The 22,700-nt window shown below is 35.5% G+C and overlaps 1 protein-coding gene across 1 annotated transcript in view; it reads left to right on the top strand.

Annotated features, from left to right (window-relative positions):
• The window catches only part of DOK6 (docking protein 6), a 238,449-nt gene that overhangs the window by 180,687 nt on the left and 35,062 nt on the right, over positions 1–22,700 (top strand). Inside the window, exon 7 of the mRNA XM_030971505.1 lies at positions 18,194–18,311. Within this exon, the coding sequence (XP_030827365.1) occupies positions 18,194–18,311 (118 nt within the window). The remainder of the gene's footprint in view (positions 1–18,193; positions 18,312–22,700) is intronic.

The following is a 22,700-nucleotide window of genomic DNA, read 5'->3' as shown; positions in this document are numbered from 1 at the left end:
ACGAATCAGAAAAAGAAAACATATGCAACAATAATCATTATTTCATCCTTCCAATCATTAGAAGTAATATTCCAATGAATATTTATGTTCTGTCTTAATAGGTTTTAAGTAATGAATACACTGAAGTTTCATTTAATTTTTACCAGATTATAAAATCTACTATAAAAAAGTAGTATAATCTAGCATAAAAAATGAATACAGATTATAAAAGAAATTAAAGTGATTTTTTTTACCAGAGAAATTTTTATAAACTATATAGATAATGATTACCTTTCAAAGTAAATATACAAAGTACATCACCATGAGAATACAAAAATAGCAAAAAACCTAAAATTAAAAAATACACAAAAAAAGCCCAGAAACAAATTTCGGTAGAAGAATAAAGGTATTGCTATTAGGCAAATGCAGGTATTTAGGTATGGCCTGTGCCTGAGCCACAGGACACATTTGCTCTATTTATGGAAGTCCCTCCATTCAAAAATTCTGTTTCAGAATGCTAAACAATAAATTCATTTTTATGCTAAAAAATCTTTTGCTCGGGCCAAACAACATGCTGGATAACTGTTAATAAGAGAGGGACATGAGAAGAAAACTAATTCTTCCCATTACCTTTGAAAGTGCATGGGCTAGAAGCAAAAATGTTCTGTGGCAACTTGTACAGTACCAAATCTGCCTCTTTGTCGCCTCTAGCAGGAGAAGCCAAGTCAGTTTAAGCAGGCAGTCATGTGCACGCTTTCATCTTCTGCCCATTTTCCTTTCGAATTATAACACTGGAAGAAAGACTTGAAATATGAGATCAGTAGTCACTGGCATGGGTGTGGATTTGAGCTGGTTATTGGTTTTGCTGAGATCAAAGCAGACTGGATTTTATTCCAAAAATTCAGCAAAGTGGACATTGATCTAATTTAGCTCAGGTGGTTTTCTTGATTGAATTTGAAATGTTGCGTTGGCAGAGTGATAGTGCTTTGTGCTTGCTTTGTTTGGGACAATAAAAATTTTGGGTCAATGCTAGTACTTAAATTGAAATTATTTTCAGGTAAATTGTTAACTGTATATTCATTTTTTTCAGTCTTTGCTTTTTCAATGGATCACTGTAATACAGATGATAATTTTGTTTTGTAGCTTTTTGTGGGAAAGAGGGCAATATTGCAGTGGTTTTTAGTGATTTTAGTTCCAAGACAACAAATTAAAAAGAACAATGACAGTCTTTCTGTTTACATGCTTTTATTTTGTGCTGTTGTGTTACCCACATGAGAGTGTCTTTCCTCTTATCACCTGAACAAACCTCATTTTTTTTCCTCTGTCCCTCCCCATTTCTGCCCTCTGACCACTTGTTTGTTTAGTTTTGTTTTTTTTTTTTTTTTCCTTTGTAGCATTTAGAAGTCTGCTTAGATTGTTGGTCTTGAAATTACTGTGCAAAAATAAAAAGTGTTAGCCTCAGGAATGACCTGTATCCCCCCACTGGCTGTAGTCTGATGTTGAGCATGGAAGATGCACAGCTGGGTGTGTAACAGCCAGCTCCATCACCCCTCCCCAGTCCCCAGACTGGACTGCAAGCTTCTTTCACTTCCTTTCTTTTAACCTAGGTGCTTATCTGACTGAGCCAATCCCGTTTGCTAGTTTGGCAAAAAAAAAAAAAAAAAAAACACCTACCTAAAAGGAGCAGGCTTCTTCAGGTTTACCACATTGAATTGGCTTACAGAGGCAGCAGCAAACCATTGGATCTTCTCAGTTGTCCTGTCCTAAGGAGAAAAAGAAAAAGAATAATTCATCCCCCATAAAAAAATGCTTCATCTAAAAGAAGGCTGAATATCCTCCTGTTTGCCATCAGGAGATGATGTTGGTTTTGGTGATCTTTTTCTAAAGAATTGGTATTCAGATGGTTTTTACATACGAGCATATGAGCATTTGTTCTCAGCAGCACTTGTCTGTCTAACCTCTACACCAGGATGACAACATGGCATTGGAATTTTAATTTCTGATTTTCCTTTCTAATGCCAGCTTTGATCTTCTGCCATTTAACTTCCACTAAAAACACTTCTAATGTAGCTTCTGCCCTCACTGTTGTTGAAGGGTAGAAAATGGGAGGTAAAGAGCTGTAGATTTCCTATGTTAGGACTACACATATGAGGGAGGAATTTTAAGGAAATACTTATACATTTGTACCTCTACAAATTACTTCTTTCAAGAGCTGCCAGTAAAAACTTATTGTGTATTCGCAAAAGAATAAAAATTTACAATATGTAAAACAATAAGCCTAAATAAGATAGCAGTAAAATTGATGTTAGCCAGCTGAACTTAATCAAACATCAGTAAGATGGAAGTGTAAATGCAGGAATAAATTGTAATGGCCCAAGTTTCATAACTTATTATCTTTGGAACTTTCCTATAACATTTATTTTACTTTAGACAGCAGAGCTAAAAGCCATTTTAGATTGTGATCTTTTTAACATTTCCCAGAAGATAAACACCCTTATGAAACACTGCCTCGGTATATTTCTATTCTCATCATTTACAAGTCTTGTCTTTAAAATTCAACTTAATATAAGTGAAAGAGTCATCATGATAGATTTCTGTTATTAAAAAAAAAGGTAATATCAATGAGTTTATGTATTATTTCTTTAAAATACATTATTAGCAGGGAAATAATGAATCTACCAAAGAAGACAAATATCAGGCAATGAAACTGGGCTTAAGAAGATGTTAGAAGAGAAAGGTAGTTAAGAAATAAGACTGAGAGTAATTTCTTCCAGTATGAGGAAGATATTTCACAAGACTGGTCTGATAAATATAAATTACAGAATTGTCAGAGTATTAATGAAAATGTAAATAAGAGTTAAAAATGTTAATGCAAATTGTCTTAGAAACAGGGAAAAAAAAACTGTGAGGCTGGAAGAAATAACAGCATGAGTTAATTAGTGAACTTTTAATTTTTCTTTATTCTGTAAGTCTGTATTATCTTTATGTGTTTCAAACCTGGTTACAAGCTAAATGCATACTCATCAAACGTTACAGGATCAAATATTAACAGACACATCAAATATTCTAAATTTTAACATGATGGTTTCAATTTGAAGTATTCTGTTTTTGCCACTGCATCTTCAGAGCATTGACTGGTTTACAGTTATTATTGATGTCCTTTTGCAATGGTGTGCCTATCACCTACTATTTCAAGTTGTGTAGTAGGGGAATTTCAGAGAGATACTAGTGGATGCTGCTGACCCAATGAATATTTGAAACATTTAGCTAAATGCATTTTATATATCTTTTGGGCTTAATTTCACCACTGTAATTTACTTAGTATAAAAAAGCTCTTTTATGTTGTAATTCTGCCTAAATATGTTTAGGTTTATTCAATTCCTGAGGGAGAAACAGGAGAAGAAAATTCTACAGTTCATCCAAAGATTATCCCATGCCATGATAATAAGAGACATTGGTCTCTTAGTATGTTTTCTTCTCTTTCCAATTTATATGTAGGCTCAAGTACTGAGATTCTGAATGCAGATGATGATTCATGAGCTCCATGTACTTTATGCAAGTTAAAGCATAGCCTCAGGTCAGCTATTCATGCATACTTAGCTGAATATTGTTCTGTACTTCCCATTTGAAACTATGTATGGTGTTGCTGTATAATGTGTGTCTAGAAATTTTATAACCCTGTAAAACCTGACTGCTTTATTGCAATACTGAGCTGGTGAGTTGCTTACTTGGTTTTCATGGGTGCTGTGAAGCTTACTTCTGTAATAGGGTAGGATAGGATAGGGTAGGATAGGGTAGGATAGGGTAGGATAGGATAGGATAGGATAGGATAGGATAGGATAGGATAGGATAGGGTAGGGTAGGGTAGGATAGGATAGGATAGGATAGGATAGGATAGGATAGGATAGGATAGGATAGGATAGGATAGGATAGGATAGGATAGGATAGGATAGGATAGGATAGGATATTTCTATTGGAAAGGATCTTCAATGGTCACATAGTCCCACTGCCTGATCACTCCAGGGCTGACCAAAAGTTAAAGCACGATTTTGTGGTCATTATCCAAATGCCTGTTAAAGATTGACCATCTTGAGGTATTGACTCCTTCTCTAGGAAGCCTGTTCCAATGTTTGACCATCCTCCCAGAAAAGAAATTCTCCCTAGTGCCCCATCTAAGCCTCCCCTGACACAGCAGACACTCCAGTGGTCAATCTGTCTGAGACTATCTATAAATTTTGCCAAGATTAACAACACCAGGAACTTTGAATTTGTTTTGGTTTTTTTTTTTCTCATAAGTCAGAATCTGTGTACATTTTGGTTTTAGTTTCATAAACCGAATTCCCACAGGTAGCGGTAATTTTCCATAATATTCTTGGTTCATTTAGTATATAATGACATTTTTCTTTACTCTGATGTCTATGAAAGATTTTTTAGAATTTTTCCAGACTCTTTGCTAGCTTTCAGGCTCAGAAAACTGTGCGTGCTCAGATGAAGTAATCCCAAAACATACATTGCAAGTCTATTTTCAATGTTCACCGCTTCATAAGAAAGCAGGAAATTTTTGGATATTCAGACTGGGTGATAGTTAATGATTCTTTCAACTGGACTGCTTTTACTTTCTGATTTTAAAGAAAATATTATCTTGAATGTAGACTTATTTCATTGGCATTTTTCAGGGGCTACTAGTCATATCCAAATACTGCAGCAGTATTCAAAAACTATCCAGAAGGTGTCATTCACTTTCTAAAAGAAAATACCTCATCCCACTAAGAAATTCAAACTTCCACAGCCACTAGTCTCCCATTCATTCTTTCCTTACCGAGTCAAGACCTTTTTTACCCCTCTTCCTCTGTGAACTGCAGGATTTCATTGTGCCCCTATATGACATCTTGCAGTCAGCAAGAGGTGTAAAGGTGAGGCGTAAAATCCAGATTCTCCAAGGAACTCTGTAGGTTTTTGACATTCCTGGATCTTTCCTGTGTGTTTGAATGAAACCACAGAATAGGGAAAGTCTTTACTATGGCAACGAAGGGTTTGTGCAGCTGCTCCTACAAAGTGGTGGGGGTGGGACAAAGCTGTTCCTCATGTCAAAAACACTGCAGACAACATAAAGGTTTGTGGGGTGTGTAGGTAAGTGGTGTGGGTAGGTGTGAGAGCAGAGCTGGGAAATCCTTACATAAGAGTGTGTCAAACATTTTGGTAGCTGGTGATGTAACTTAAATGCCGTTTTGCCATTTGGAAAATAAACTTGCCCTGGAGTTTTGAATGTTTTTGAAATGGTAGTAATCATGAGGGTTTTCATTCAGAGTATGATGGGAAAAATTAAATTATTCCTTTGTCTGGCACAATTTTGAACTTTCTCTTATGCATAGCCATAGGGCTGGATGATCTTGAATACAAAAAGGTATTTTAAATCTCTCCTGTGGACTAAACCCCAAGTACCTTAGTGCATGGATGGGCATCCTTACCAAGAAATTACTCTCATTCTTTTCTCGTTAAAAATTTCTGGAATATTTTTTATACTGTTGCCATGTTCTTTTAACTATTTGTCCATCGTGCTACCTAAGTTTCAGATTGAAATCTGCCTTCCTGCTAATATAAACTGTGAGCTCAGCCAAAGTTTGTATGAAAAGCTTTGTAAAGGTGTCTTACAAGTGAGGTGATACAATTTTTTATCTGCATGGAGCCTGCTCCATCCTATGAATCCATCGTGAAGCTGCATACATGAAACCTATAAACACTATTTTCCCTGCTCTGTTCACCTCAGTTACATGTTTGCAGGCAGCTGGGCTGCACTGTGAACATTTCTATTTAGGTCACCGCAGTCTGGGTAGCTTGTTTGAATGCAACAGGGCAAAGATGTTTTCATAGTGAGATATCCAAAGATGCAAACTCTCCTGAGAATTTAGCGTGTAAGCACTTTAAAAATCCCTGTGGCCACCTATCTACATTTTTAGGCTGTTTTTAAAGAGCTATTTCTTAAAAGTCAGATATCATTTATTTCAACTTTACAAAGTTGCATTTGAATATAAGAGGATTTGAAGGTTAGTGACATGAGCAAATTTGTAATTTTTTTTTCACTTTCCTTGTGCTTTGCAAAATATTGCATGTTTATAGAGATAACAAAGTAGTTGGAAAGACACTGTCAGGCTAAAATTCATATTTGTTTCCAGAAATGCAGGAAATGAAGAGCCAAAGAACTTTTCTCTAAACAAAATTGATGATTTGTTTAGAAGTTTTGCTCGCTAAAAGCTGTGGGTGATATGAGCTATAAATTAGGAATAGCTGCTGTAATTATGTGGTGGATGTTGCATGTCTGACTGAAGCCCAGCCCTCCCCTTAACTAATCTCAGAGAAGCATTTAATATGGAAGTTTTCTTTTGTATTTTGTGCCTTTAAACAAGCTCACTTGTGTAACTGTGCTGGTAGGTTCATGTCATTGAACTCTCTCAACAGAGAAGCAGGTTAAGTTGACTGAAGTATTACTAAAAAATAATCCTCAAACAACCTCACCAGGGGGCTTAATTTAGTATTAGTCTCATATCTGCTATTTTCAGAAAACTGTTTCTTATAAAATGAAGCAACTATAGAGCTTCTATTATTATTAGCAAAAATAATAGCTGATGAAGTTATCCAGTGCTCTCAGGAGACAGGTATTATTATAATATTAATAGTAATGAGTAAAATGAGGCACAGAAAGATTAAGGCCAAACTCAGCTGTATATAAATTGCCCAAGGTCATAAAATAATCAGCTGTATGCTAGGCACAGCACAAAAACAAAACAAGAACAAAACAAACCCTGAATCAGAGTCAGTTGCTTATTCGCAGAAGAATGATCCTCTGAAAAAGGTATTGTTCACATGGTTTTCATCAGTCTTTTGAATTATATCATCATTTTGTGTCTCTTGTCAAGCAAGGCCTTCCTCTGTTGCAATAACTCTGTTTAGGAGTTCTTTATATCACTCAAGGGAATAGTTAAGGCTTTGTCTCTGATTAATAAAAAACTTCTTTATTGATGATTTAGAGAGGGGCACTGTGCTTCTCAGAGAATAGGGGAATTATAAAAAGTAATAATCTGAGAAGGGATCAAAAATTCTCATAACAGCTCTAAAGTTACTTTGTAATTCCCTCCTGTGCTTTTTGTGCTTTGCCTCATCAGGTACTTGTTGGTAGGACAAAAATTAGGTGAAGTTCACCCTATGTCTTCGTTTTGTGTTTTTTCTCCACTTCTGTTCCTTTTTATAAAGATTACAAGGATTTTAACATGAAAATTATTTATAATCTCTCTGATTATGTTTCGACTGAAGACAAGAGATACTGAGTATCTAAAAAAGCCATATCTGATATGCAGAAACTTTCCTGTACTGCAAGTACATGCAGTCTTTCAATATGTATTTATTAGATTTATTTAGAGCCTATCCAAATAGAGTTTGGTTATGTTCTTTTTTTTTCTCTCAGCTGTGGGTTGTTCTTATGCTACTGATGTCTTACATGATGCCAGCCATGCTAAGAGTTTTTATTTATCAGCTGTGCAGGCATCCAGTTGAGGAGAATTGTTAGGCAGTAGTAAAGACTGTAGACCCTGTGCTGTTGGTTTGACATTCTTTCACTGACCACAGTAGCTGAGTTAAACAAAGATGTGTGAATACTACAGTTAGCAGAATGTCAGTTTGGCTCAATGGCACAGCACATCTCATTAGCTCTCAAATTTTCAAATCCATTGAATATAGGATCAAAAATACTGGCATTGGAAGGGTGGTCAGCTCACCTGCTTGTCTGTTCAAAGCAGGTAGAGCATCTGAACTAGATAAAGCTAGCCAGTCAAGTTTTGAATACCCCCAATGACGCAGATTATGGGAGCTCATTCCAGCACTTGTCTGTTCACAGTGTGAAAGATTTTTTTCCTTAAGTTTGTCTCAAATTTCCCTTGCAACTGCCTGTGACCTGTTGACTCTTGTCCTTTCACTGTGCATCTCTGGTAACAGTCTTCTTTGCAACATATTTTTCAGAAGAGAGAGAAAAAATGGGTTTAGATTTATTTTAGCCTTTGCTTTCTCATGGTGAATAAACATCAGACATTTAATCCAGCGTCACTGATCATGTTCTGCTTCTTAGAGGTTCTTTCCAGGCTCTCTCCAGTTTGATATTCCTCTTGTGCCTGGGCCCAGACTGAAGATTTTGTGAACATAGCTAAACTTCCAGATGTAGTTTCTCAATTGCCCAACACGGGGGAAATGTGACTTCTCTGGTTGTATTTACCATGCTTTTGCTAATGTGGTCCAGAGTGCCATTAGCCTCCATCACTGCATAGATACTCTGGTCATTCACATTATCACTAGGACAGCTAGTTCCTTTTGGCAAAGGTTTTATCTAGCAAGTCAGTCCCCAGAAGTATTTGTGTGCAGTTGCCTTGGCCCAGTTGCAGCATTGACATCTCTCATTGCTGAACTTCATGACAGTCCTGTCAGCTTTTCCCTCTGCTTTGCTGAAATCCCTCTGAGTAGAAGCCCTCCGGTCTGGGTGTTTGACTATTCCCCCTGGTTTGATGCCATCCCCAAATTTTCTAAGATTTGATTCTGTCCCACTGCCCACACTGGTGATGAGGATGTTAAATGTAATGAAGTACTGTTCCATCTCAACTGCAGGAATAGATTTTTCAAATATATTTCAGTTCTGCAGCATTCAGCAGTAAGGAATTAATGAAGATTTTCTGTGCTATGGCAGAAGCATCCATTTCTCTGTTTCTTATGACTGTCTCAGGGTAAAAGCTGCTAGTCTCATAGCATATTCAGTCTGTCAGAATTCATTTCCATAAAGACTGCTGCCAGGCAAGATTCATATGGTTTCGTATGACTGGCTGTTGAAAGCACATCTCTACAGTCTTTGTGATTCAAAACCTGTTGATAAATCAGCAAAGGTTCTTCTCTTCATTATCTTAATCATTTCCATGTAGAATATAGTGGTAAAAGTTGCAATTGTTACTACCTGAGAGATTTTGTAGAATCCTTTGTAAAGTGATGGAATTTCTGTGATGTGTTCACACACATTGTTTGGTGTTCAGTTTTCCATGTGTTTTGTTTTACAAGGAAGAAAAGCAATGGAGTTGCAGATTTCCATGGCAACGGGTATAATTCTATTTCCTTTGTTTTGTGAAGCTGAAACAGGCAAAGGATTGGTTCATTAAATAACAACTAGGGATTTGAAAAGGCTTGAGTTATATGGCATGTAGTCATGTATGTACAACTTCTACTGTGCCAAGCAACTTTTGCCAGCAGAAAAAAAAATACTTGGTTTTTGTCTGAAAATGAAATTAGGAGAAAAATGTTACTAATGGTAGGATTTATTGGGCTGGTGCAAGTATATGGAAAGATAAAGCAATCTATGAACATTTCTCTGTCTCCCACCTTTCCAAACTGAATTCCTGATTTGCAGCTACTTTTGCTATATTAGTAAATAAACATCAGTAAGGAAGCAAAAATTTCACTGGCTTCTTTTATAAGCAGAAGTTTGAATTGCAATTCAGAGAATCATGTTTCTCACTACAAGTTGTTTCTGGGCCACAAAACCCCAAATACTTCCAAATATACATGATATATTTTTATTTAGAAGTGTATGCATTGCTTTTTAATGATCTTTTATTTCAATTTTAAAAGAACAATTTTAAAGAAATTCAATGTTGAAGAAATCTCTGGCTGTATCTATCTATATACATGATCATGGCGTGATCCCTGTGTGCAAGGACATACAGTGGAAAAGAAGAGCCGTTTATTTTTATATACTAGCTTCTCAGTTGATTTTAGATCTGTAAAAAACTCATTAAAGCCATGCAGCTCCTGAAGGAAATATTTAATTGTTAATAATAGGTTTTCTTAAATTAAATTAATGTGTGCTCATATATGCAGGCATATGCCTCCCTCTCGCTCCCCAAAAATATAGTATGTTTCAAAGCTAAAACTTTACATTCTATTACATACAATGTAATAATTTACATTCATGTGTATTGCATATATATAACTAGCGCAAGTATGTGTGATTCAAGATGCATTTCAAATGTCTAAAAGTAAATAGTTAAAAGGAAGGAACTGTGTTTTTTGGAAGATTCTGAAGAGTTATCTGAGAAGACTTTACTACATAGTAGTAATTTTAATGCCTTCTAGGTTTGCTATTTCTTGTTTTTAATTGAAATGTCTTTGTATGACATATAAAACTAACTTCTGAAAATGTCAGAAAGTAGAGGTCAGCCAGACTATGTGTGTTGCTGAATACTGGAGTCATGCACTGATAAGCTTAATGAGGAATATTCATGAAAAGTTATTGATAATTACTGTTTCAGAAAGTATTCAGAAAATTGTCTTCCTGTCATTTTATTAAAGTTCATTGGTCAGTAATTTCTCTATACTGAAGAGGCTAAAAGAAATGTGATTTCCACAAATATGTGTAATTGGAAACTGCTGATTTGTTTTAGACAATAGAAGAAAAACTTCTTGAGAAATCTTAAGAGGTCAAAGTAATTTGCTTTATCAGAAATAATGGAAGCCAAATAACTGTGTGGGGAACAGTGAATATGGATTGCAGCATTTTTTAGAAATCCAGTTTTCAGCCCCAAATTTATTCAAGTGGGGTTCTCCCAACTGAGGACAGTCTGTGTTCATCCCTATTTCACCTTTCTTGCCACATGCTTGAGAGAGGTTTTTGAGTCTGTTCTCCACTGAGAGACATTTTTCATACCATGGCTTCTACCACACCAGTTCTGAAGCAAACTTCTATGAGGTCAGAAAGGCTGTCCTTATAGTATGCTCAAGTAAAACACTGAGACTTCAAGTGTCCCAAATATCTGTTTAAAATGTCATATCTTTTGGCAAGTAATTCCATGAAAAAAGATATCCTTTGAAGACTTTGCCAGAGCATTTCAGGCTGAGGTCAGACTCTAGTAGCTTTGTAAGAGGGAGGAATACTCAGCAGAGCAAGGAGAGTGAAAAACAGATAGGGGAATGAGGACTTGTATGTCAGCACTGATAGCAAGCCTCACTATTTTTAGCCCTGGCTTGACAAACCTCATGAAAGAGCCACTTCTGGAACTCCATAACTCTCAGGCTGAATTACCCAGAAAACACTTGCTCCAAATGAAGAAGACAAGTTTTTGTTGATGATCTCTTTCTTTGATCTCTCTAACTGATGCATTTCAGTTTGTTCTTTTCCACCTCAACTGACTTATCCTTACACTCTTCAGAAGAGAGATCTGGGACTCCCCCTATTCAGTAAAACCTTCTCTATAATTTTGGAAATAACAATCACAGACTGGTTGAGGATGGAAGGAATCTCTTGTCCAACCTCCCTAGCTCAAGCAGTGCCACCAGCTGGTTTTCCAGCAACATGTCGCAATGTCTTTTGAATATCTGCAATGTGAGAGACTGCACGACCTTCCTGGGAAATCTGTGCCAGTGCTTTTTCAACCTCATAGCGAAGGTGTTTCCTGATGTTCTGGAGGAATCTCCTGTGTTTCGGTTTCTGCACGTTGTCTCTGGTCTTGACACTGGGCACCACTGTAAAGAGCCTGGTTCTGTCTTCTTTGCCCCCCTCCCATCAGGTATTTACAAACATTGATGAGATAAAGCCCTCCCTGCTCCAGGCTGAACAACCCCAGCTCTCTCAGCCTGTCTTCACAGCAGAGGTGCTCCTTCCAACTGATTATCTTCACAGCCTGCCCTCTGCACCTGCTCTAACAGCTCCCTGTCTTTTTTGTGCTGGGACTCTTAGGGCTGGATGCAGTGGCTCCATGTGGGGTCTCACGAGGCAGAAGAGAGGGAGAATCACTTCCCTCAACCTGCTGGCTCAGGTGTGGCTGGCATTCTGTGCTGCAAGCATACATAGCTGGCTCCTATTTCATGGCCACAGAAAGGACAATCAATATCTGCAAATAACTTCTGTGCAAAACTGGATTCTCTTGTCATGTATATATATATATATATATATATATATATATATATGTATTTATACATGTACTTCTTGAAGAAATTAGCTCAGTTGTGTTTATTTCTACTAAGACCCCTGCAGTATAGCCAGGCTTGAAATAGTCTCAGCTCTTTCCATGTTGGCATTATCTCCCATGTTGTTACTGAATGATTTTATGCAATGAAAAATGGATAAAGTATTACTTATTTATAGTAAAATGGCTCAAACCTTTGAAAAATGAAAGAATATGACCTTCTACCCTCACACTAATTATTATTGTTTCCAGGAAACTTCTTTCACAAAAGGAAGAACCCCACAATTTTGTGAGGGAATATGGGTGAAGACAGGCACCTTACTGACTTTCAACAAATATAATCCAAATGTGCTGTAAAATGTATCTAATTTTCCTCCAACATTAATCCCTTCTGTCTGGCAACATTGATCTATTATGAGCTTCTTTTAGAGGACAGAAAAATAAAAGAAAAAAACTTTTTCAGGGGATTTGTGAGGTCATATATTGGTGGGGGATTTGCCAATAATATGTATTCCGTCAGGAGCAGCAAGCTAGATAAAACTGTAAAAAAAATATAAAGCAGGGCATAGCAAATAAATACCATGCTGATACCTATGCATGATTATATTAATAGTTGACGTGGTTAACACAGTCCAAGCAACATACATAAAAATGAACATAACTATGTTCTAAGCAAACTAAGTGATTGTATAAAAAGGGCTACAGAAAACTTGTAACCAAAGAGTATTAGTAACACATCACCAAAGGAAAGAATTTTCTCATTGGTATTTCATAGGACTGTATCTGCATCCAGTTTTATTAAGTATTTTCAAAGAAGGATCAAGGCTCAGTCTAGTCATTATACTTCCAGATCTTACATTTATAACAATGTGGAAGTGGATCAATGAAGAGACAGAATTCAAAATGACAAATTGGAAAATTGTTTGGAGCAGGAGAATTGATTTAAAAAGAAATATGGGCAAACCTTGCTGATGAAGAAACAGTCTGCTTTACAGTACTGGATGAGAACTGGTTTTTTGTAAAATAGATCTATGTGTCATAGTATAAAAGTTGAATCCAGGACAACAGTTGCTGCTTTTGCAAAAGAGACAAACATGATACCCTTTTTTTGGTCATGATAAGAAAATAAGAAAACTCTGTGCCAGCTAATTGACACTTGTGAGGTGAAATATATTTCCTAAGCCCTCTTTCTCTTTAAGGCGTAACACACAAAGTAACCTTCTTTAGAGTTAGAAAGAAAAAAAATCTAAATAATGATATTAGATTCATATTTCTAGACTACTATTCTCATTAGTCTTTTGTGACCTAGTTCTCTTGCTATTTGTTTAAAGACACTAATGAGAATTTGAAATGAGACAGAGGGTTTTATCCATAATAAACTAACCTATTTTCAGAGCATATCTGTAAAAAGCAAACTGTCCTTATTGCAGACTAAAAAAAAATATGGAATGAACTATAAATTGCTCAGTTTGTCTCCTCAAGCCAAATGTATTTTCTGTCACCTTCATGTTTTGACTTTTTAATGAAAAAAAATAAAACAGAGAGAATAATATGCTAAAAAGATCAAAGCTCAGAACCCTAATAGAGTTAACAGGCTCCATTTTTGGAATTGTATTCATTATTGGTATCAGAGTAACAAATCTATTGAAGTCAATGGAGATAGCCTATGGGAATTAAAAGAAAATTTACTCTTTAAGACTTTCATAAAAGGGCAATAATGAAAAATATGGGAAACTTCTTACAGTGACACATTAATAGACTTCTTTCTTTTTTTTTAATTTCTATTTTAATCAAATAGACCTGTAAGAATAATAAAGTTGTCACTGGAAAAGCAAAACTTCAGAGAGCTCAATATTTTGGATATTATGGCTTTGGATATTAGATTTGGATACAGGAAAGAAATGTTCACTGTATGAAAGGTATTTTATAATACAGATTCTGGGGGAAATGGATGAAGCCTAACTACTACATGTTTCCTGTCAAGTAACAAAAATGCTTCAGTAATATTTGTGGCTTTTATATTCCCACCACAAAATTCCCTGAATTAATATGGTTTTGATGTGTGCATTTCTACTTTTCACCTAAGGTCTAGTTAGGTTCTCACTTTCTACCTCCTAAACTGGGAAAAAAAGGTTAGGTTATGTTTTTTATTTCCTGAAGCAAGTCTCATCATATTTGAGAAATATTTGTAGCCAAATCATTCTAGGTGCATGTTTAATTTGATATATTGATTTTACTTTCCTCTATAAGACCAGAACACAGGTGCAACATAACAAAACAGCCCTCAGTGAAGTCAGGGAATGCTTTGGGTTGGAAGGGACCTTTAATAGCCATCTGTCCAACCCCCCTGCAATGAGAAGGAACATCTTCAATGAAACCAGGTTTTTCAGAGCCCGGTCCAATCTGACCTTGAATTTGTCCAGGGATGAGGCATCCAAAACCTCTCTGGGCAACCAATGCCAGTGTTTTACCACCCCCCTCATAAAAAATTCCTTCTTCATGTCCAATTTAAATTTACCCTCTTTTAATTTAAAACCCTTACTCCTTGTCCTGTTACAACAGGCCCTTCTAAAAAGTCTGCCCCATCTTTCATATGGGCCCCTGTAAAGTACTGAAAGGTCACAACAACATCTCCCTGAAACTTTCTCCCTGAACATCTCCAGTCTGAACCCCAATTCTCTCAGTTTGTCTTCACGGGAGAGGTGTTCCAGCCCTCGGATCATTTTGGAGTCCCACCTCTAGATGTGCTCCAGCAAATTCCTGTATTTATGCTACGGACCCCAGAGCTGGACACAGTACTCTGGGTGGGACTTCACCAGAAGTGGAGCAGAGGAGCAAAATCATCTCAAATTCATTCCCAAATAGAAACATTTACTTCTTCTCTGTGTCTTTGCTATCTGTATCATGATGGGCCCTTTCTGTACAGTTGATGCTTATGTATCTAAACCTGTTTTGCCAGCTCCTGAGAAAAATGTGTTGGTGTCGGAAACAACAGCTGAATATTGGCCTGTTATGTAAGAACAAATCCAGACCCAGAGATGTTTTAATTTTCTGCATGGTAAACAGACTTAATGAGATAGGTGAAATAATTTTAAATACATTTTTAACCATTACATTTCTGTTAAATGAAGGACAGTAATAAATCTGTGCAGAATGATCTACCTGCTTTGAGAAAAGAAGAAAATTTAAAGGTTATTTACTTGATTTTCAACAGTGAAAAGTTCTCTGTTTGCATTAGCTGCTTTAAAAAAAGTGGAGTGCCAGTTGGTTTTTAATGAGGCATAGTAAAAAGACAAAAGGGAAGGGCATGGAGGACAAAGTCTCTGAACTTATAAATGTGTTCTCTTTCACTGATCTGGAACACCAGAGGTCTTGAACCTGAGCATCTAATTTTTTAACAGTTAGACAGTTTTGTAAATCTTCCCTGATTTACAAGTTGTTTGTTTTGTTTTTCTAGTTTAACTTTATTAGCTACCAGAATTTAATTTACAGCTGGGAATAAGAGATTCTGAAAGAGTAGATTGCTGCACTTTAAATATTAGTTTAGCTTGTAATTATTAATATAGCAAAGAGCAATCTTGTAGTATATGAACAATTACTAATATGGATGTTTTTATGTATTTTCTTCACTTTGGTTTTCAAGGTTTTTTTATCTGAAACACCCACAGTGTAACATATAAAATGTTCTCCAGAGAAAATGGGTTTCAGTCAATATATTATTCAATTTTCTTTGAACAGAGGAATATTTTTACTAACAGCAGTTCGTAGAAGTAAGCATTCTGTCATTGTCAATTACATTTGATCAACAATGTGAGTTTTGTATGGATAAAACAGATTAAAAGAAAAATTATAGCTGATGGTAGTCTACTATTCAGTAAAAATAACTCCATGGATAAATTAATATTATTATCCCTTATGTGATATACAAGGTAGTAAGGACTTCAAACCCAAAGGTTTACGTTTCTATTTTAAAGTCGCAAGTGAAAAACAAAATTGATATTTTATTTTAAAGTTTGGGTTTTTTTTCTGAGGATGATATTGTAATAAACTAGAAATTGCATTTTTTTTCTCTATAGAGTCCCCAGAGGAATATGGTTCATATGGTCCTATTGCAGTTAGCATATGGTGATAATTCTTACCGAAAAGGTGATATCGGAGGTTGTTCCTTAGTTAGGGAATCTGAGGAAACAAAGTATTGTGAATGCTTTCAGTGCAGTCTTCTGCACTAAAGCAGTTCTTACCTTATTTTATAATGAGAACAGATTTTTTTTTTAATTCTCCTAAATCTCTAATGTGTGCAAATAAAGTTCTTCTGCATCAGTATTGGTCAGATCAGGCAGGAGTTAATCACCTCAGATCAGGAATGATGATACATTTAATCATATTTTCCATTCAGTCCATGGATTTGTCTTTGAGATAATAAACTGCAGTCAAAGTGGTTCTATTTACTGGAATTATTTATTTCAGAATGCATACTAAGAAAATGTTTTGCCTTTAATTTACCTCCTGAGTCATTAAATTATTAATAAATAAATGGTAAACTAAATTTTAAAGATTATTTTATATAATTTTCCTCTTTGGCAAAGTTACTCTTGTTACCCCTGCTATACAAACATGGTAAAATAGTATAAGAGGTTTTGTTACTGTCCTGGTCTCTACAATAAAGGAAATTCTGTATATCAATAAAATTTAAACCCCCAAGCCTCCCTAAAGTTGGAATTTTGTGATAAGGCGTTCAGACTTCTTTTTTAATGAACTAAATGCTTCTGCAGGCTCTTTACTTCATATCAAATAGCTTCTAGTGATGATCTGCATCACTGGCAAATGAAATGTAATACTTGGCTATAAATGAGCAGAAAAGACATTAGCTGTAGACTGGGAGTTATTTTGAAGACAGTTCTCAAGAAAACAACAACAGAAGTAATTACAGCAGATTGATCTGAAACAAAATATATTCCATGCATCAGTTTGTGTTAATACTCAAAATTTAAAATCATTTTAGATCTTTGGGTGGATGTTGTCTCTAAATATATTTCGGAGGAAGGAAGAGATTTAAATTACAGAATAATATGAGTTTGTATAGTTAAAAAGGGCTTTTTAAAATTTGGCATTATGATTCTCAATGAGGAATCCCTAAGAACTAATGACTAAACCTGCAGTAAATGATCCAAACCTTGAATACCTTCTGCTCTGTAGCTGAACTCTCTGCAAATGAGTTTCTAGGCACACCCTCTCAGATTACCATCCTGGTGCCTCCCCTGAAACTAAGAAATTTTTCATTCTAAATATTCAGACATAATTGATCCTTCAGTATTGATGTTTTCAGACATCCTCTGAGAAAATTATGCACGCAATGTTACGGTGATTTGTTAGATCCCAAAAAATTATTGATCATATTTTATATTCTATAAATCCAGAGATACAAAATATTTGCAAGTGCATTCTCTTTTCTTCTAGACACAGAAAGCATAACAGGAATATCCAAAGAGGTTGCCAGGATGCACAGTCCTTCATCTTTCTTTTTTCTCTCTAGTGTTGCCTTGTCTTTCACTCACATCAATAGTTTGTTGGAGACAGAGATCTCGTTAATAAAGTTGACATTCCCCCTGTCAGGTTTCTCTGCTGTAGCTCTTGGTCACAGGGACACTTACCATGCAATTCCCAATTTCAGTCACATAAAGTCCCCCAGACCAGGAAAATCTGCTCTTGAAGCTGAGCCTGCTACTGGTGATGAGATGCCTCCTCTTCAAAGGAGGATTAGGAGATTAATGACTCTCCATTGCTAATTCTCTGCTGGTTGTCTCAGATTCTCTCTTAGCATCTTTCTGGGTATTCAATCCAATATGCAGGCTAAATGACCAAAAGGAAATGTCATTGCAGAGGGATTTTAGAATTCAGGCATATGTTAATCCATCGTTATTACAAAGTTAAAGAAAATAACAAAACCCTGGCAGCAAGAAGAATAGCTGTAGATAAACTGGGACATATTCTGGTGTCCAAATATTAACCTCTGGTAGTAAACCTATAGACGCAGATACACTTTTGCAGCTTTTCCCTGAGCACTCACAGTGCTGATGCTTGTAACACAGTTTAAATGATAGTGTAAAACCTGTGGTAGTTTAGAAAATAGTATGTGCATAACAACATAGATTCAATTTACAGTTTTGATATCATTTATCAAATATGCTTATGTGTGACCTTCTATTTATGTTTGCTTTGGCTTTTAGCTCCAGACCAGTCTGTCTGAACCAATGACTTTATCCAAGTCGATCTCCCTTCCTCGTAGTGCATATTGGCATCACATCACCCGGCAGAACAGCGTTGGAGAAATCTACAGTTTACAAGGCAAGTTGCTTATAATGCCATCTCCATTAGCTTCTTTCCATTTCACCAGAATTCATGCAAATTGCTTTTTATTTGCACTGGTTATTTTCTCTCCATTTCATTTTATCAATTGTCAGGAACCTCAGCAGGATTCCCAAATTTACATAAAACAGGTTTCTTTTAGTCATTTTGTAAACAAATGGTGAAAATTATTTCTAGAATCACCACATAAAGTTGGATAGACAATTTGGCTCAATGTAGCTTCTCAGTAGCTAATGAATGTCAGGTTGTTTTAGTATTTTCTACCAATGAGATGGGGCAAGTATTTGGGCAACCTCAGGGTGCCTAATTAAATCTACATAAAGTGGCTGTATGAGTTGCAAGATTAAAACAGAGTAATTCTAGGAAGAAGAGCTATTCTTGGTAAATTTGCTTGGCAAATCATATATGTGAACTGTTGACTCAACTAACTTACAGACCTTCAACAAATCATCTTCTGTCTATGGTTTTCTTTCATATGTTTAGATTTGCTAAAGCCTTTAAATGCTATAATTAGCATAACTTGATGATGATGATTCACTGCTCTTAAGCTGAAATTGATTTGTATCTTATAAGAAAATGAAATTATTGTTACATTTAAAATGTAGACCTTTTAAAAATAGCGTTTTGTAAACATACCGCTTTGTATTATTTTGAAAGGCCTTAAGGATTTCGTTTTAGTTCTCTCTTAATAATCTGTTTGCATACACAATTTACATTTAGATAGGAGGTTAGAAACTGCTTACAAACAAAAGTACCCAATGCAAGGAGACAGTACATATTTTCAATAAAATAAATGAAATCCAGTATATAGATGAAGGACATTAAATGCTTTGTTTTGTGAATTATCACATAAATTAAAGTCAGCAGGTGAACTGTGCATTCAGTGGGTGAGTCATTAAAGGGTATAAGCATTTGTTTCCCATCATTCTCCACAGAGCAAAGTTAATTTTTAATCATGTTTGTAGTCTTACATTTAAATACCAGTAATGGAAAAAAGAAAATAACCTTTCAGAAGCTGTTTGTGAAAAAACTTATACTTGTACCTCACCCTACATATATTCATCATATCACTGATGTTTTTTAACGGACACAGTAATAATGCAAAAAAGAAGTTTATTTGTAGAGATGTTAGATTTCTTCTTCTTGTGTTCTTGATGTGTCTTTTCTTCATCAGCAAGACACTAAATGTGTTATATTCACTCTCAACAATCTTTTCTTCCTTATAAATGGCCTTCAAAATAAAGGAAAGCAAAACTGTATATATAAACTAACAATTAAAATATCTATACCACCAAGCTGTGCAGCATTCAACATACTGGAAGTGTATTATTAAAAATGTAAGATTTTTTCTTTCTGGAAGTATGCAGATTTTATTCACATTTCCACTGAAACGTGGGGCTAATAAATATTTCAGAAGTTAAGATTTTCATTTTTCCTACATGTACTATGATGACTGAAGCCTGAGAAAATGTAGTTAATTTCAGGAAAGACTGATTCAGTTTTGCCAGTGGGCAAGGAAGTGCATCCAGAAGACACTGGTTGCAAAACTTTTCCATGCAAGACTACCATTCGCTATCTGTAATGAAAATCTCTTTGAACCTTCTGCTGCAATTACTAAATAAAAACAGTGAATTTGCTGCAATTACTGATTAAAAACAATGAATTTGTGCAGAAAGTGAAGCGAGTGCAAAGTACACCTTTTCCTCCTCGCACCTTGTCATTCCGACAGCCTTTGCACTGCAGGGCTGTCAAAGCATCAGCCCACAGAAGCTCTGCAGATGTGGGTGGAAGGTGGGCAGCAAGGAAGCAGATTGCAAGCATCACTTCAGCCCTCACCTTCACAGAGCAGCCAGCTGAGAGGAGCTGGTGCAGAGGGAAGAATCACCTTCTGCTGCCATAATCTCCTCTGAGCTTCAAAAGGTGCCTCGCACCTTCAGAGAGGAGAGGTTTTCTTCAGAGAATGGGACACAACTTAGCTCTGCACTTCATGGGCATTTACAACAAAGCTTTGAGCATTCAAGAAACAAATTTGAAAATTCCCCACATACTTCTAAACATTTCACAAAATAAAGTGAAATAAACAGAGTGATGTCTACCTGTATCCAGGTGACTGTCAGTATCAGTAGTAGTAGCCAGGCTCACTGCTAAGTACAAGTGCTTCCACAGTGGCAATTACTTCAAACTTGCAGTCTGAAGTGACTAGAATTTAATTAATAGCAGCTGGTGATGTATAAGGAGCAATGAATATGTGCTCATACTACCTTAGATAAATTGGCTCTTTGGGAGTTATTTAGCAGTCAAATTTAACTTAATTAGTAGTGTGCGTTGATCTGATAATGAATATGCTATGGAGTAAGAAGGTAGTGGGTTTTGTGATTTTTGCTTTTTAAAAACTACATTTCAGATGAAAAAATAAATGAGTGTTGGGTCTATTATGTTCCATTAGCCCATGAAAATACTTACATGTTAAGAACTGTAGAAATTAATACATAGAATAATAGAGCTAAAGTAACACGGGTTGCACAAAATATTATCAAATGAGATGGGATAGTTTCTATTGATAATCCAGGTTTGCCTTTAGTTGCAGTTTAGAAATTAAATAGTGTCCTTTAATATTTATTATCAAAGAGTAATTTAAATAGCCAGGGAAAAAGACCTCTACACCATTTTTGTGCATACATGAGTATGACATGCATGAATTGTACATGTTCATAAATAATTGACAGCTCTAAAAAAAATTTGAGCCCAACAGAAGATAAGTATTCATTGATATGTTATGCTATCATACATCAAGATCTAAAAATTGATAAAAATGAGAATCCAAGAGTAACCTTATTAACTGAAATCATGATTAAGATGGAAAAAATATAAAAGCCATATAGGCATGTAAAAAATACCTTGTATGTGTACTTGTAATTCAGTGGTTATTATTTATACCTGCCAAAAAATTTAGCACTGTTACACAGGATATTTAAAATTGCAAAAAAACCACATGAGTTCTTATACAACAAAAGATATTAAGGAGAATTCATCTTTTTTGAGTTTGTTTTTTGGTTTGGTTTGGTTTGGCTTTTTTTTATTTCTTTTCATTTAGAGCTTTAAATTTGCTTAAAATGAAAAAAAAAAAAGATTGCAGACTGAATTTTCAGCCATCTGAAGAACTCTAGTCCTTGCCCTTTAGAGTTTGGATGATACAAATGTTAAACACAGTCAGTTTGTGTATTATTATATAAATAAGGCCAAATAGAATTTTGGTATTGAAACATTAATTAGCTTTTTGTATTGCAGTTATTGAAATCCCTGAGGAAATTATGTTCAGAAAATCTAATTACAGCCTGGCCTTTTTCCAAGAAATTCAAAATTAAGAAATGTTTTCAATCACTCCTGTTGTGTTTGATCTGGTTTGTCCTCATTTTTTGGACTTGGGTTTTGCTATCCATACTCAAAATAATGAACACCTACCCACAAAGGCAGTGCTACTCATTCCATGAGAGTACTTATGTGAAAGATCACATATTTCTATAAGAATTACACCAGTAACATCTTACCTGCTTCTTCCTAAAAGAGAACACTAAAGGGTTGGGTTTTTTTTTTCCCACAGTACTGCTTATCACAATTTGCTGATAATGAATTTTATTTCCTCAATCACAAATTATTGACACAGTTTGTTGTAACCCCATATCAAAGTAATTAAATTAGATGGACACATACTAAGAAGCCCACTAAGAGTCAGATTTTTAAACATAGTGAGGAATTTTGAGAAATAAAACTATCGTCTTTGAACAAATAGGACTTCAGCTTGTAAGCACATGCCAAATCCATAAGCAGACAGAAATAAAAAATGGCCCTGATGAAGTCTGAAGGAATTTTGCTGTTAAATGCAATTACCTTTTGTATGTCACAATAAAGATGCAAGAAACATAAGGTTGGTTTTGCAAACCAAAATGGAGGGAAGCTGTGGTCCCTATGTGGCCTTGGTAAGCAAGCCTGCAGTGCACATTGTCTTTTGGCCTTGCTAGGTGAGAACTCACTCTTTTCTTTTTTTCTTTTTTCTTTTTTCTTTTTTCTTTTTAATTTATTTTAAGCAGGATAACATGTAGTCTTAATCTGGTCAGCTAAAAGGTGTTGTCCATAAAAGGGAGACAAAGTCACATACAAAAAACCCATCTACACAGTTTTCCAGCCTTTTCGAAGTAGAAACTCTAATATGTCACTAAAAATAATCAGAGAATATTCAAGTTGCTAAATATTTAGAGGGGTTTGAATCATCCTGTTCAACCTTCCTTAAGCTAATCCTGCAGGAAATTCTGATGTAGGCTTCTGCAGCTTTCTGCAAATTAAAGTATGTAAAATGAATGGGAGAGCATT

Source organism: Camarhynchus parvulus, chromosome 2, assembly GCF_901933205.1.
Source record: "Camarhynchus parvulus chromosome 2, STF_HiC, whole genome shotgun sequence".
Taxonomy (NCBI): Eukaryota; Metazoa; Chordata; class Aves; order Passeriformes; family Thraupidae; genus Camarhynchus; species Camarhynchus parvulus.
Note: the sequence above shows the minus strand (reverse complement) of the source record. Positions and strands in the feature narration are given on the sequence as shown.